This window comes from Triticum dicoccoides, chromosome 1B (genome assembly GCF_002162155.2).
Source record: "Triticum dicoccoides isolate Atlit2015 ecotype Zavitan chromosome 1B, WEW_v2.0, whole genome shotgun sequence".
Classification (NCBI taxonomy): domain Eukaryota; kingdom Viridiplantae; phylum Streptophyta; class Magnoliopsida; order Poales; family Poaceae; genus Triticum; species Triticum dicoccoides.
Window position 1 is genome coordinate 9,682,384 of NC_041381.1, and position 16,919 is coordinate 9,699,302.

The window sequence follows — 16,919 nt, forward strand, 5'->3', positions numbered from 1 at the left end:
AAAACTATTTACAAACATGTTGATACAAATGATTTTGAATGACTAATTCCGATAACTTCCAAAAATATTGTAGGTCAATGAATGTTCAAGAGGATCTATGAATAATAATGCCTCATCACAGGCCAATATGCACACGGCCATGTTGAAACAATCATTAGCCATACACTGCTCCATGTTAACTGAAGTTTTTTGATACTTCAACCCATTGGATGAGGTGCCGAGCTTTGTTTCCTGGACAATGGATGGTAAGAATCATAATAATGTATACTGGCGCATTATATACTTCTAAATGTTGCTTATTACAAACAATTGCATCATCAATCGACATGATGTACTACACAACCCGACAGGTAATTATGTGGATCTGTGAACATGATGGGTATTGAGGTAGGTTGTTTGTCTTTGACTCTATCAGGTCGATTATACACGAACTCAACATGAGAATTAGATAAACTTTCTTCATCGTCAGATTGGTAATATATTGGACTTCCTTTTAGCTTATTCGGGTTTGATTCGACCAATATGGTAGGTAATTTCCGTCGAAGTTGTTTCATATCCTCCTACAAATATAATACATTAATATAAAATAATGAGATCATGTATGAACATGAAATACCCGGGTGAAACTATCAGACAATGCATCGAACAAGCAATAATGTTCATTATACGCTCCCCCCCCCCCACACACACCCCGGCGCGACGCATGCAACAGCTAATAGACATACTATAGTTTTTTTGTCAAGATTATTTTGACAATAGTTTATATTACATGATATCTTTGTGTTCATGAATATCAAACACAATAATTTTTAATTTGTGACAAGTACTTACAATAAATATATGACACACTAACGTGGGAGCCGAATTTCGTGTTTTGACTCTTTTGGCTAACAAATTCAGGATCTGACCCACCTCTGGAAAAGTTTCGGGATCTGACCCTTTTGCCTACCGCCAGGGGTTGTGGCGGTAGGGTTGCACGTACTACCGCCATGGGCTCTGGCGGTAGGTCCCTGGACGGCGACTGATGGCCGTCAGCTCATGCTGACATGGAAAAGGGCCTACCGCCATGGGCCCTGGCGGTAGGGTACTGAAGCCTACCGCCAGTACCCCTGGCGGTAGGATCCTGGGAGGTGGATAAGGGTGGAAGGGGCTGGATATTTCCTCCCCCACTCCTCACCCACTCATTCAGCCCACCCACTCCTTGTTGGGTTTCGTAGTAATTTCAAAAAAATTCCTACGCACACGCAAGATCATGTGATGCATAGCAATGAGAGGGGAGAGTGTTGTCTATGTACCCACGCAGACCGACTGCGGAAGCATTGACGCAACGTAGAGGAAGTAGTCGTACGTCTTCACGATCCAACCGATCAAGCACCGAAACTACGGCACCTCCGAGTTCGAGCACACGTTCAGCTCGATGACGATCCCCGGACTCCGATCCAGCAAAGTGTCGGGGAAGAGTTCCGTCAGCACGACGGCGTGGTGACGATCTTGATGTACTACAGCAGCAGGGCTTCGCCTAAACTCCGCTACAGTATTATCGAGGACTATGGTGGCAGGGGGCACCGCACACGGCTAAGGAATAGATCACGTGGATCAACTTGTGTGTTCTAGGGTGCCTCTGCCTCAGTATATAAAGGACTAGAGGGGGGAGGCTGGCCGGCCAAGGTGTGGCGCGCCAGGAGAGTCCTACTCCCTCTGGGAGTAGGATTCCCCCCCCCCCAATCCTAGTTGGAATAGGATTCGCGGAGGGGGAAAAGAGAGAGAGGGGGCCGGCCACCTCTCCTAGTCCTAATAGGACTAGGGGAAGGAGGAGGCGCGCAGCCCTTGTAGGGCTGCCTCTTCTCTTTTCCACTAAGGCCCATCATGGCCCATTTAGCTCCCGGGGGTTCCGGTAACCTTCCCGGTACTCCGGTAAAATCCCGATTTCACCCGGAACACTTCCGATATCCAAACATAGGCTTCCAATATATCAATCTTTATGTCTCGACCATTTCGAGACTCCTCGTCATGTCAGTGATCACATCCGGGACTCCAAACAACCTTCGGTACATCAAAATGCATAAACTCATAATATAACTGTCATCGTAACCTTAAGCGTGCGGACCCTACGGGTTAGAGAACAATGTAGACATGACCGAGACACGTCTCCGGTCAATAACCAATAGCGGGACCTGGATGCCCATATTGGCTCCTACATATTTTATGAAGATCTTTATCGGTCAGACCGCATAACAACATACGTCGTTCCCTTTGTCATCGGTATGTTACTTGCCCGAGATTCGATCGTCGGTATTCCAATACCTAGTTCAATCTCGTTACCGGCAAGTCTCTTTACTCGTTCTGTAATGCATCATCCCGCAACTAACTCATTTAGTTGCAATGCTTGCAAGGCTTAAGTGATGTGCATTACCGAGAGGGCCCAGAGATACCTCTCCGACAATCGGAGTGACAAATCCTAATCTCGAAATACGCCAACCCAACATCTACCTTTGGAGACACCTGTAATGCTCCTTTATAATCACCCAGTTACGTTGTGACGTTTGGTAGCACCCAAAGTGTTCCTCCGGCAAACGGGAGTTGCATAATCTCATAGTCATAGGAACATGTATAAGTCATGAAGAAAGCAATAGCAACATACTAAACGATCGGGTGCTAAGCTAATGGAATGGGTCATGTCAATCAGATCATTCTCTTAATGATGTGATCCCGTTAATCAAATAACAACTTATTGTTCATGGTTAGGAAACATAACCATCTTTGATTAACGAGCTAGTCAAGTAGAGGCATACTAGTGACACTTTGTTTGTCTATGTATTCACACATGTATTATGTTTCCGGTTAATACAATTCTAGCATGAATAATAAACATTTATCATGATTATAAGGAAATAAATAATAACTTTATTATTGCCTCTAGGGCATATTTCCTTCACTCCTCACCTCTCCCCCGAGCTCAAGTCTCCCCCTCTCTCTTTCAAGCACAAGAGACTCTCAAATCTCTCTCATTTGTTTGGGATTTCTCCGGTGGATTCTTACTATTTTCATCACCCAAGGTAGCTCTCTCATTTCCCCTCATTTTGATTGGTTGATATCTTTGTTTAGTTTGCATTTGCTCATTTGGTTGCAAACCCTAGTTCATCATTTTGGTGTGGTTAAATCAATTACTATGATCCATTTAGGGTTATGTTTGTGATTTCCTTATATATGATGTGCCTAGAATTGTTTGTGTACCTAGATCTAGTGCTAGTATTAGTGTACATAATAGGGGTTGGGTTAGGCTTAAGAAAGCAATTAAACCTAAGTTCACTTTAATAGCAACTTCTCAAAATGTAGGATGGCACCGTTCATTTTCTTTGAAGTTTCTACTGAGGCGGCGGCGAAGCATGAACGCGAAGTGATTGAGGAAAAGATGAACTTCCTGATGGAAGCCATTGATGCGTTGAATGCGGCGTGTAGGGCCTTTTCACATTATTATTTCACTGATGACTGTTCCGAAAATTTAATCAAAAAAAGGAGAGGAAGATGAGCAAACTCAAGACGGCGGAAAAAAATGTAGGCGTGATCTTGCAATGCAAATTGCATTGTGTGCGGAGAATCTGCCGAGATAGACATGGGAAATCATGGCCAGGTCATTGATTGGTTAGTGAGCTAACCATTCTCGTCGGAAGAGAAGCAGGCTTCTCGTTGGGCATGGGTCAAAGCAAGAAATGATGTTATTTGTTGCAACCCGGGACTGTACGCCAAATAGAATTGCATAAGGCTATGTAATCTTTGTCATTTGTACTATAATGACATGTACACTTTGCTTGGTCGACATTTGAACTACTATGACTTGTACCCTTAACATTTGAACTCATTAAGAACTTGGTGTTGTATGTCATATCAAGTAACCAAGTGTTGTACTCCATTGAATTTATTTTGTGTTTCGTTCTATGTCATCTTAAACCTGTATATTCATGTAGGATGGACATCTGATCCATGACTATGAACATAGCGTGTGAGAAGCTCATGTCGGAGCGACACCGTTGCTTGAAGAATTGTGATGAGGCAAATGTGGCCATGAAGGATTGCAGCAAGTATCACATTATCGAGGAACCTTTTGATGCTAAGAAGAAAAATGCTTTCCGAAAGCTTGTGAACGAAAAAGAGAGGATGCTTGATGAGCCACAAGACCGGGAATATGCTTGCAAACACGCTTTGGCAATTGAGATTGCGTTCACTGCCAGGAAAGAAGAATTCCGTGAGATGGACTTGAGGAAACCCGGCCAGGTCATAGGATGGGCAATCAAACAAGGTGTGTCAGAGAATCCGGCCCGCCGTGCTGCATGGGTTTGGTTCCGCGAAACGAATGGTGCGTTGGGTCATTGGGTAGGATCCACCGACTTTCAACTGAAGCGTAATCGAGCGCGTGACGATCAAATTGAATGTCTGATAAGTATGAGTGTTATGTTACCTGTTTAGAAAATGTGTCGTCGATCTTGAGCTATTAGTTTCAACCGATGTCTTTCGAACCGGGTCATGTTTTAATTAGTTTGAACATGTGTTATTCGTGGATGTAATGAACTATGTTGAGTTGAGTTATGTATGTGCTTGCTAGTTGATCATTAAGAAACCTAGAACCAACACGTGCACTAGTCAAACACGTGTAGGGAGGACTAGCCTTGGAGGGGGCCGTGGCTGTGGAGGAAGGACTAGCCTTGGAGTGGGCCGTGGAGGAAGGACTAGCCTTGGAGGGGGCCATGGCCATGGAGGAAGAACAATACTTAGAGGGGGCCGTGGATCCGGTGGTTCTAGGACATGTCGGATTGATAGGGGAAGGCCTATCGACGTGTTGCTCAATCCGGATGGTTGAAATAATGTGAATGGTACTACTTTTAATATGTTCATGTGTTGATATATTTGCCTCTTTACATGTCAATGTGTTCATATTTTGACTTAACATCTTTAATTGTTGTAGGCATGCCTTCATCTTGAAGGGGATTTTTATGAACTATTGTGCTCAGGTGAGGGGCAGAACAGAGGAGGTCCTCTGTTTTTAACCCTACCGCCACACCCCCTGGCGGTAGGGGGCGGCATAGTGGGTGGATTCAGTTCTGTTACAAGAAAAATCCCCCCCTTAGCGGTAGGGTAAGCCTACCGCCAGAGCCTGTGGTGGTAGGGTGTGACCCTACCACCAAGGGATGGTTTTTCCTCGAAACAGAACCGACCTTGTTCGTTCCAATGTGAACTCGTGCAATCGCACCATTGTGCCATCGGATATGGGCAAGTTTCTCGCCCGTGTTGCGGTCATCAAATACGAGCAAGGCCAATGATACTTGTGTGGCCTCTCGCACTGGCACCAATGGTTTTTTATGTGCACCTCGTAAGAAACTCCACCATAAGACCTACCGTCCCTTGTTGTCCCACCCGGCTTATCGATTTGATAGATCATTTCTTTTTCATTATATTTGATCACTTGTTGTTTGGAAGACTTGCACGCTTGATGCAACAACCAATCCTGAACCTTGAATGGATAGTCCATCTTTTCGCGGATCCACTTGGCTGTGCTTTTAGAATGCTTTAGGAAGTACTCACTGAGCTTGATGAAAGTGTACTTGAGTATTGCGGTCACCATCAAGGAACGGACACCCTTCAACACGTTGGTGAAGCATTCCACCATGTTGCTTGCCATGTCCCCATATCGCATACCTCCTTCATCGTAAGCGCGTGACCACTTTTCATTATCCGGCTCGTGCCTAAGCAAGAATTATTTCCCCCCTTTGTTCTTCTCCAAAGCCTCGAGGAGTTTATCATATCAGATTTTGAATGTGTCGGTGTTGAATGCAATGCAAACAAGGGTAAGGTCTTTGCAAAACTCCTTGCTCTTGCATGCCCGGTAAAAGTTTGCAACAAAGTGTCTCATGCACCAACGGTGTTGAAGCTTTGGAAGACCAGGAATATCAACGTCTATTGCTTTGAGAATCCCATTATGGCGATCTGATATAATGCATACCTCTCGCTTGCCTATCACCTTGGTTCTCACATGCCCCATGAACCACTCACAATTATCATCGTGCTCCGAAGGCACCAAGGCAAATGCCACCGGCAACACGTTATCATTTGAAGAGTGGGCCATCGCCACCATCAATGTGCCCTTGTATATTCCGGTCAAGAATGTACCATCTATAGACAAGACCGGCCGACAATACGTGAATGCCTCGATGCATTGTCCAATGCTCCAGAAGGCACGGCGAAACACTCCGTCATTTGACTCCACCCGATGGCGCATGCCCGTGTTTCGATGAGCAATGGCTGCCAACATCTTCGGCAGAATGTTATATGCGGCCTCATAATCACCATGCAACATCCTAATAGTGTTTGCCTTGGCCATCCATGCCTTCTCATACTTGACCGGGTATCCGAATAGTTCCTCAATCGAACTCATGAGAAACTTGACCTTCACGGTTGGATCATGTGCTATTTGATTCAACAATTTGTAGCCTAGATACTCAGACGTGAGTTGATGGTGTCCTTTGCTTCGGCCGGCCTTGTCCGGGGGTATGCACGTGTGAGTGCCAACACAACTCTTCAACACCCATTGCCCGGTTTCTTTGATTTTTCTACCGCGGACCTTCCATTTGCAACCTTCTTGGTCACATATGACTGTGTACCAAACTTTTTGATTTGAATGACCAACAACAAACGGCCCATGGTTCCTAATGGCATAGTCACACAACCATATCTTGAACTCTACCAAAGAACCAAACTTGATGCCTTTCTTCAAATGAGCATTCTCATCCTCATTTTCTGGCCGAGGATCACTGAATTTGGGGCACTGTGTTGGCTCAAACAACCCGAATCTCAGCCCACCGTTAACAACAGCATTGTCTGCAAGACTGACATCCCTAAACAACGGCGGCCCTCTTTCCTTGCTGGTCACCTTCTTGTAGATTTGATTTTCTTGCACAGTCAACCCATCCTCATCCAATTCTTCCTCTGGACCCTCGTCATCCGAGTTATACCCACACATATGGTTATAAGGGAGGGTACGGTCCATGTCTTGTTGCCCCACAATGACATCCAAGTTTCCAATGGGACTGTAATGAATCTCTTCAATCTCCGCGTAAGCATCCTCTTGAGCAACAATAGCATCATCATCAACATGACCACTAGCATCTTCTTGAACAAGAGGAATAGCATCAACTGGAGTACTATGGCGCTAGCATTGATATGATCTTCATTGGGTTGGCTACTTGGTGGTTGGTTAGAACAATTGGGAATATACACCTCTGCACTATCATCATGTATTGGGGAGGATGCATTGCGATTCAAATCAATTTGCAAGGGAGGTGGAGGATCAACCTTTGTGGCAAATATCTCAAGAGACTTGTCTTGTGATGCGTCTACTTTGTCCTTGTACACATTCCAATGCAATTGGGAGGTGATGGGCATACTCTTTAATCGAGACTTTACTCCCAATTCAACGTCATACCTCCCAATAAGCTTAACCTCGGCATTTGGGTCATTCCAATGTAAGACGCTTCTCACTTTAACTACAAGATCATCAAAGCTTGGACTTGTGTCAAAAACCATAGCCTCTTCCCCTTCATCGTCATTTCCAAGCATAAATGTCGTCTTGTCCAAATAATGAACATTTACGAGCTTATGCATCTAAGAAAATTGGAACAATAAAATCAATCCATATATGTCATCCAACCAACTCAAATGGACAAATAAACTAAATTATGCACAAATTGGACAAATAACTACTATTCATAATAAAGTTAACCTAACCCTAACCCCAAACATAACCACTATAACCCTAACCCTCAGCCTAACACTAACCCCTAACATAACCCTAACCCTTGCCATAAATGAGCCATAAATGCATCATAAATGTGTCATAAATGCACACAACAAGATCAACACCTAGGGTTTGCAATAAATTGACCAAATCCACACAAAACAAAGATTTCAACCAATTAAAAGGAGGGTAAATGGCAGAGGTACCTTGGGTGATGAAAATGCCCCGGATCCACCAGTGAAATCTCAAGCAAATGGAGGGGATCTAGGGGGGGCTGTGAGGGGGAGAGAGGGGGGAGAGGGGCTGAGCACGGGGAAGAAGATGAGTGGGGATGAAAATTGGTGGTGGGGCCCACAAACCAGCACCTCCCACCCTTATCCACCTTCTAGGACCCTACCGCCAGGGGTGCTGGTGGTAGGCTTCAGTACCCTACCGTCAGGGCCCATGGCGGTAGGCCCTTTTCCAAGTCAGCACGAGCCGACGGCCGTCAGTCGCCGTCCAGGGACCTACCGCCAGAGCCCATGGCGGTAAGGCGTGCAACCCTACCGCCACAACCCCTGGTGGTAGGCAAAAGGGTCAGACCCCGAAATTTTTCCAGAGGGGGGTCAGATCCTGAATTTGTTAGCCAAAAGGGTCAAAACATGAAATTCTACCGATAGAGGTGGGTGACGTGGGAGATGAGCTGATACATAGACTCAGAAGGGTCAAAGAAAGGCGGTGACTTGACAATAGGGTATGGGCTAAAAATAAAGATTTGAGATGAAAAGGATAGATAAGACAAAAAGGATTTGAAATCTACCTGTAACAACTTCATTGTCTACAGGTCTTAAATCATGTGAACCTATGTTTTAGTGACCACGCATGAAGCATGCCGGGAACCTGAACCCGGCCGCCAAATCCATGCAATCCACACTCATTGATCGGCCCACAACTCTTCATAGGAATCCAACTGTGCTACGAGGATCGATCAGGCTAGACATTTCAGAGGTGTTGACTGTTGACCTTGATCGATACAATGAGAACGTTGTGCTCCACGACCTAGAGGGAGACGGCCAGACGGCCAACACCATGCCGTCATGGGGGACCACAAGGTCGCCGGCAGGCCCCGACGCTGCCGCTGCCATCCGCCTCCATCGCCGCTAGCTGCTTCCGTCCGTCGGCGTCTATCGTCCTCCGGCTCACGACGTTGCATGTTCCAGAGTCGGGACCCGACGATGGAGCCTCACGCCATGTATGCATGCGCTAGTAGTTCTACCTGTCCTGTACGCCGGACTCGTCTTTGATTTCTTTGCTTGTCCGCCTAGGTTTAGCCGTACTATAAAAATGATTTCAAAACAACACAAATCCAATCCTAGTTGGAGCCGACTCCAATCTATATATATATGGGGCACCTAGGTGCCTGGGCACCTAAGCCCGCTATAGTAAGTCATATTCGTTGTTGCATGATGTTTAATCCATGACGTGATGGCTTTCCAAGTTTTATTTGCATGCACTACAATCATCATCGATCAATCATTGCTTTCCAAAAAATAATATACTACCGGTTCCAGCAATGGTTACTTTCCAAATGAAAACCAGATATTGTTTTTTCTATATTAATGCACTGTATTATTCAGTCCAAACATATGGCGTGCCCACATATGTATCCAACATATTTCTGGTTATGTATGTATATACCTAATGAAAGAGAAAAGATAAGTACATAACCTCTAATTTTTTAAGATACCAGAATGACCTAATAATACGAAACATCGTCCCAAAAGATTTGTACGTATAGTTAGGACGTTCTCACGTCTTTTTCTAATATTTTACATTTCAACGTATCTAGTATTTTTTTAAAGGTAGGGTCACACTTTTTGACGACTATTTTTCCTATACAAATTAAGGTGATCAAATAATATAAAGTGTGATCCTAATTATTTTTTACTTTTATTAAAATGTATGATGCATACCAATACCCACACACAATTTTTTACTTTTATTAGAAATATACAACATACTTACATAATCCCATAGTATATACCCAACGAACTGAAAAATAAAACAGTATACCTAAAAATAACTCACTAACATGTAAACTTAAAAAATGATATATCCAAGTCCCAACGTACTTATTACCCGATTAGAACATGCGATATTCCTATAAATGAAATAACTCAAGTGCAAATATACCCGATGTGTATGCACACGTATATACCCGGCTATGTGAAAAAGGGTACGAAAATGTTAGGTATCTCGTCAACGTATATAAAGTAAAACATGGCTACGTATATACCTGCCTACATGAAATATAGCATCCATAGGTATGTGGTACCCAATGTGTATGCACTGGTATATACCCGGCTATGTGAAAAAGGGTACATAAATGTTATAGGTATCTCGTAAACATATATACAGTAAAATATGGCTACGTATATACCTGGCTACGTGAAATATGGCACATAGATATGTGATACCCAAAGCTGTAAAATGGTTGGGAAAGAAATAGTCACTACCAGAAACTCGACTTTTCCCCACGGCTAGAAACCCACAGGAAAAGTAAGATTACCGTCAGGAAATATTTTCCTGCCGGTCAGCCAACAGGGAAACTCCGCCAGGAATAAAGCGACAGGGAAATGTTTTTTTGCCTGACGGTGAACCGACAGGAATTATTTTCCTGGCGACTTTTCCTGTCAGTCACCCCCAGGAAAAATCCTTATCCGTCAGGTTTAGAAATCACTTACTGTGATGGTGCCCGTCAGGAAAAACATGCCAGGGAAAGGAAATTTCATGTCACGGTACCCCACAGGAAAATGCATAGCATCACATAGGATTGGAAATTGAGCTCAAGATGATTGACCATGCATTCAATCAATGAAGCCATCCGCTTAACACATATTAATCAATTGTTCAACAACAGGCAAACATCCAAAAACAATCTAGAGACATGACATAGAAGTTCCATACATATATTTGAGCAAGAGTGCCATACAACAGTCCAACACTCATACAAGTCAGCAACACTTAGTACTGATCTATCACACTGATCACCACCAATTATCATCCATCACACTGCCCAAAGCAATGCAGTGATAACAAAATACATGGATAGGAAACCTTCTAGGTTGATGATCAGGGACATTACATAAATACATATCACTCCATAGAAGTGAATGCAACAAAAGGATAAGCAGCTAAAGTTTGGCCAGGAGCATATGGTACTACTACACACATCCAAAATATCATAAAGTCCAGTAGTCATTAGTTGGCATGTAAGTAGACTAGTGACATCCTCCTCTGGAGGCACCATCAAGATTGAAGCCACAATTGTTATCGTCACCACCAATGTTCTCACCATCATTGTTGATTTCAATGTTGCCATGCCCGGCGTCATGGTCCATAGGGCCATCCTCTGAACTAACATGAGATGAATCGGTGTTTCCCTACAAAGTCATACACAACTTGATGAGAACAGGCACATAAGAACACATGATTTGAAGATATTTCAGTAATGTCCAACCATTTTATAAAAGGGCAGGTCTTGCTTTCAAATTAACCATATTTCAATAGAAGCAAGTTGTTTACATCTCTGCCTTCTGGTGTGCTTCATGTTTCTTAAATCTTTTATCTAAAATACATAAGATCTCATAATCGCATACACCAACGAACATAATAAAATATAGAAGGTTCACTATCAGCAGAAAAGAACATGGCCAAGCCTGCTAAATAACCACTTAATTAGAAAGATAACTTAGAACTAAATAATTACAAATTCCTAATCATGATATGAAAAGGAAAAACCGATCTACAGCTTACTTAGCACGCTGGCACACATTCATACAAAAGAAACATGTAGAAATACTCCTAGCTTGAACCAACAAGACAAGCTCCAGCTAATCAGAACTTTATAGGCAATCAGCAAGCAAGAGGTTTTACTAGCAATAAATGATAGGTTTCACTGGCAGTAGGCAATCAACAAGTAGTATGTTTCACTAGCAAACAGAGAGCCAACAAGAAGTAGGATATACTGACCTGTGTATGAGCATTAGATCGACCAAGAAGGAAACACTCCGGTAGCTCTTCTCCCATCTTTGCAAAAACCATCTGCCAAGAATAAAGTATACCATGGATTATGGTAAAACATATTTATTCAAACTTAAACAAGGATTCTAGTAAAGGACATTTACATTACCTTGAACAATTGGTCGTGCATTTCTGTTTTCCTTTTTAGACTCTCATTTGCACGACGTAATTGCTCATTCTCTTGGATAGCATTCCGGTAAGCAATGGAAATAGATGGCTTCAGATTTGTTGCCCTAGCAGCGGAAAGAACATCAGCTTTCTTCACAGCACCGGATGCAATCGCTACACGGCCATGAGGCATGCCACCTAATGTGTTGTACAAGACCCTTTCATCCAAATCTATGTCCTGCCAATTCTCTGGATATGCTTCCTTCATACCAGTAGAATAATCATCCTAGAACAACAATAAACTCATGTCGCACATAAATGACAAGCTAACACAAAAAAAAGGATAAGAGAAGGAACATACAAGGCGTTTTTGTGCTTTCTGGCTGCTGATTGCACCACTATTGCCATTTTCATCGAGGTTTTTCATACCAGATTTCATCACAGCATATGTGTTCATTATGGTGGCCTTCTCAGGTCCAAACTTATGTTCCTACAAGTGCAAACAGATAGTTAAATGAAAGCATGCTACAGCCACTAAAGATAAATTGCAGTCAAATGTATATTCAGTTCATGTCTTACCAAAAATTGCCTATACTCCGTGAATGGTCGTGAACCTCCGCGATTTTGAGCAACATCTTCAGATTGCAAGCGGGATTTTTGGGCTCTGCACCTTGCTTCCTTGAACTCTTTTGAGCACCAATAACTACAAATGTGAGGCCATACAGTAGGACTAAACCAATCAACTCTGCTAGCTAAGTATTGTTCTAACGTTAGTTCCCTTGCACATGCCAGCTTGTCATCAAGCTCCTCTCCTTGGTCATCATAATATACATGTGTTTTAAACCAGTCAAAAAAATCCGGACCGCGGCCTGATTTCCAACCATTTAATCTTAACTCACGAATTTGCTTTGGTGTGGGTTTGGTTCTGCTCTTCCATTGTTCTTTATCAAATTGCCCGGCAAAAAAATTTTTGGTATTAGTTGTGTAACAGAAAATTAAAAACTAAGAGTTAACTTATCTAACTTGAATACATACTTGAAGAAATCATCCATCTCTGGTATGTTGGTTAATATATATAGGAGAGCAACCTTGTACTCCTCTCTTGTAAGTGTACGATATCCCCGAGGGCTAACGCATCGTCCGGAGCATTGAAATATAACAAGATCACATGCAGGGGCGAAAGAAGAGGCTCCATCATCATATCGAGGTGCCTTATTTCTAACTGAATGGGCTTTAGGATTGAAGTACAATGATAGAAAATTTGTGGTCTCCTCAACTAGATAAGCTTCAACAATAGAACCCTCAACGTGAGCCTTATTACGCACTTTTGGTTTAAGATTTCCAATGCATCTACATGTCCAGAGCAGCAACTTTGGATTAAAAATATAAACATACACATAGTATTTTATATGATAAACTAATAGTTTCATATTTACCTCTCATAGGGGTACATCCATCGAGATAGAACAGGGCCTCCTAGTCAAGCCTCATAGGGAAGATGTATGATTAAATGTTGCATGGGATTAAAGAAACCAGGAGGGAAGATCTTCTCTAATTTGCAAAGAAGCACAACAACATTCTCTTCCATTGAACGTACAACATCTCTGCTAAGTTGTTTTGCACACAATTGCCTATAGAAAAAACTTAGCTCGGCCAAACACAACCATATATCCTCAGGAGGGAAGCCACGGAATGCAGCAAGGAGCAAGCGCTCGATAAAGATATGGTAGTCATGACTTTTCAGGCCAAAGACTTTTCTTTGAAACAAATTAACTCCACGTGATATGTTCGCTGCATATCCATCAGGAAACTTTAGTTCTCGGAACCATTTGAGAATGGTTATAGTGTCGTCCTTATCAATGCAAAATGGTGCCATTGGCTTAAACCACTTTCCATTGTTCTTAAGCTTCAAATGCATATTAGGACGATCACAAATGTCAGCTAAATCTTGCCTTGCCTTCACATTATCTTTGGTTTTGCCAGGTATATCCAAGCATGTGTTCCATATTGCTTCAGCCACATTTTTTTCATTGTGCATCACATCAATGTTGTGTGGGAGCTTTAGCTTCGGAAAGTACTCAAGTTGGGAAAAGCAATTTATGTGGGTCCAATTGTGCAACTTGCCATAGTTTTCTGTATCAGCTACATTGTTGTACATGTGAGCACACAACTCCTCTCCCGTTAGACGCCTTGGTGGCCCCTCAAGCACTACTGTGTTCTTTCTAAATGCATTGGCTTGGTATCTGAATTCATGATCTATATGTAGAAAGCGTCTATGGCAATCAAACCAACAAGGCTTATGTCCATGTTGGAGCTGAAATGCATTGGAATCAGTCAAGCATATGTGGCAGGCTAGCTTACCATGGGTGCTCCATGCAGCAACCATACCAAGAGCAGGGAAATCATGGACCGACCATAGATACGCAGCCCTCATAGGGAAGTTCTGCTTCAGAGAAGCATCCCAAGTTTGTCGTCCCTCCCATAGTTCCATAAGTTCATCAACTAAAGGCTGCATCAGGACACTAAGTTTGTTCCCAGGATGTTAAGGACCTGGAATAACAAGGGACAAGAATATGTACTCTTTTTTCAAGAGCTTGCCAGGAGGGAGATTTAATGGAGAAGCAAACACTGGCCAACATGAGTACGGAGCACCATTTAGACGAAACGGTGTGAAACCATCCATTGCAAAAACTAATCTCACGTTTCTTGGGTCTCCCGAAAACGAGGGAAAATCCTTATCGAACTGTTGCCATGCTTCCCCATCACATGGATGAACCATGTTACTAGAAGTAGAAGGCCTATGTGATCGCATATCTTTTGCTGTCTCCTCATGTGCATATAGCCTTTGTAGTCTTTCTGTAAGGGGGAGGTACCGCAGAATTTTGCGTGGAACTTTATTCTGGCCTTCTTCATAGCGGGATGTACCACAAAAGTCACACTTTTCTTTATGCAAGTTATCTTTGTAGAACAGCATACAATTGTTCTTACACACATCAATTTTCACATATGGCATACCTAGGCCCTCGATTAATTTCTTGGAATGGTAGAAGTCCTTCGCCATATTAGACTCTCCGGGGAGAAGTTCATGGATAAGTTGCAAGACAGCATCGTAGTTTGCAATGGACATGTTGTACTGTGACTTTAAAGCTAGCAAACGAGCAATAGCAGAAAGATGTGAGTGTGTTGTGTTCTCATGGACTGGTTCATCGGCACTAGCAACCATCCTATAGAAGGCTTGGGCAGACGCGGATGGCTCCTCCTCAATAGGTGGGGGGTGCGGACCAGCCAGGTCAATTAACATTCTGTCCATCCGGTCAATTAAGATATCCTCATGATCTAACGAAGGCCCAGACTCTTCACCCCTAACACCATGGCTCTCACAATGTGCAGTCCATATTTCATAGTTTTCCTTAAACCCATTGTAACACAAGTGCAACTCTATGTGTCCCTTTCATGCCTACAGTGGTTCCGACACTTCATGCATGGACATGGACACTTGATAGTGTTACCTTCAGCTACACCGACAATAGAGAAGGCTTGATCTAAGAAATGTTTAGTATTTTCAATCCATTCATTAGAGGGGGCTTTACCACGTTGCCAACCACTATACATCCATGTACGGTCTGCCATAAATAGCTCTGTGTTCATAGATATAAGCACATGAGTTATAAATTATCTCACAACAATGGGATACAACACACAGTATAACTTGCTTATGTAACATACGACAAGCAGTTCATCAACTGAGAAATGACAATGACTAATACTTAGGTAACAGCCAACACATCATCTTATTCATGCGCAAATTACCACGTCAAGAGAAGCAAATAGACTGCTAAGGTGTAAGAGGTACCTTAGGGTTTGCCTTGCACCTCACTGCAGCTATGTTATATGGCTTCCTTCCTTCCTTCCTTCCGCCACAAAGATTTCTCAATATGAAAGCAATAGTTACAATGGGCTGGCACCATTAAGCAAATGATTACTTTCATCTCCACAAAATAGAAGAGGAGCAACTTGCTTCTTAAACTGAATGCTTACCGCAAAAATGATTTGTCAAAAGAGGCTTCTACCAGTGACCTACAACTTCAACCACGGATGGATAATACGACAGGTTCAAGCTACAACACATCAAGCATAGAAAACGAGTCAACATGACATTATACTGCAATTCACTCATAAAAGTCATGATCAAATGTGCATAACTACCACTGAGAAAATAATATGTCTCATCTTCACATGCATACACTACATATCCAGAAGGCACATAGCTAGTAAGGGTAAATATATTACATGGATATTAACCATTCCAGTTTTTCAATGACTTGAGAATGGGATTGCTAACATCACACATAACAATACCACCCAAACTTTGGGCTGGCATACAAAGAGCAGTGCCATTTTTGCAACATCAAAGCTGAAAAATCAAAACACTTCAAAGGTAAACAAAGAAAGTCATTCTCATGCATAAGACTAATATTTTCACCAATGAGCCAACAAAAAAAAAGAGCATTAGCCTTGCTGTTGTCGGACCTAGATTCTAAATAAATTATATAGGCAAGTGAATCAAGCAATATATCACGTATTCTTTGCTTTTGACGACCAAGGCACAGACTTACCACAACAAATGGAGTAGTTGTTCTGGACAAAAGGAGAGATGATGCAGTTACCGGATGAAAAACAACCCCACGATGGCCAATGGATACTTGCGAAATGAGGTGAACAGAGCAGCAGCAGGTCAGCAAGATTTCTACAACTACCCGCTCTGGGATCACCAAAGAGGAGAAATTAAGGCAAGGAGCAGGGCAGAGAGGAAGAGCAAAGTTACCGTGACGAAGTGGGAGACGATGGGAGGCGATGGGGACGGGAGAAGGGAGACCGGTAGTGGTGGGGTGTATCCGGTGATGGGGGCCGGAGAGAAGAGACCGGAGACCAGCGGTGGTGGCGGGAGGGCCGCGGTGGAGAC

The 16,919-nt window shown here is 43.0% G+C and overlaps 1 protein-coding gene and 1 long non-coding RNA gene across 2 annotated transcripts; both read right to left on the bottom strand.

The window, feature by feature from the left end:
- Positions 1 to 10,737: 10,737 nt before the first annotated feature.
- On the bottom strand, positions 10,738 to 12,904 carry LOC119315490. The gene is made up of 5 exons (XM_037590106.1): positions 12,536 to 12,904; positions 12,318 to 12,446; positions 11,958 to 12,242; positions 11,798 to 11,869; positions 10,738 to 11,208 (listed from the first exon to the last, which is right to left on the bottom strand). Exons 2-5 carry the CDS (start codon positions 12,411 to 12,413, stop codon positions 11,047 to 11,049), a joined length of 615 nt encoding a protein of 204 aa, XP_037446003.1. The 5' UTR covers positions 12,414 to 12,446; positions 12,536 to 12,904; the 3' UTR covers positions 10,738 to 11,046.
- Positions 12,905 to 15,809: 2,905 nt separating this feature from the next.
- Positions 15,810 to 16,896, bottom strand: LOC119315501. The gene is made up of 3 exons (XR_005152773.1): positions 16,573 to 16,896; positions 15,995 to 16,074; positions 15,810 to 15,914 (listed from the first exon to the last, which is right to left on the bottom strand). It is a non-coding gene; the product is annotated as an uncharacterized LOC119315501 (long non-coding RNA).
- Positions 16,897 to 16,919: the final 23 nt, after the last annotated feature.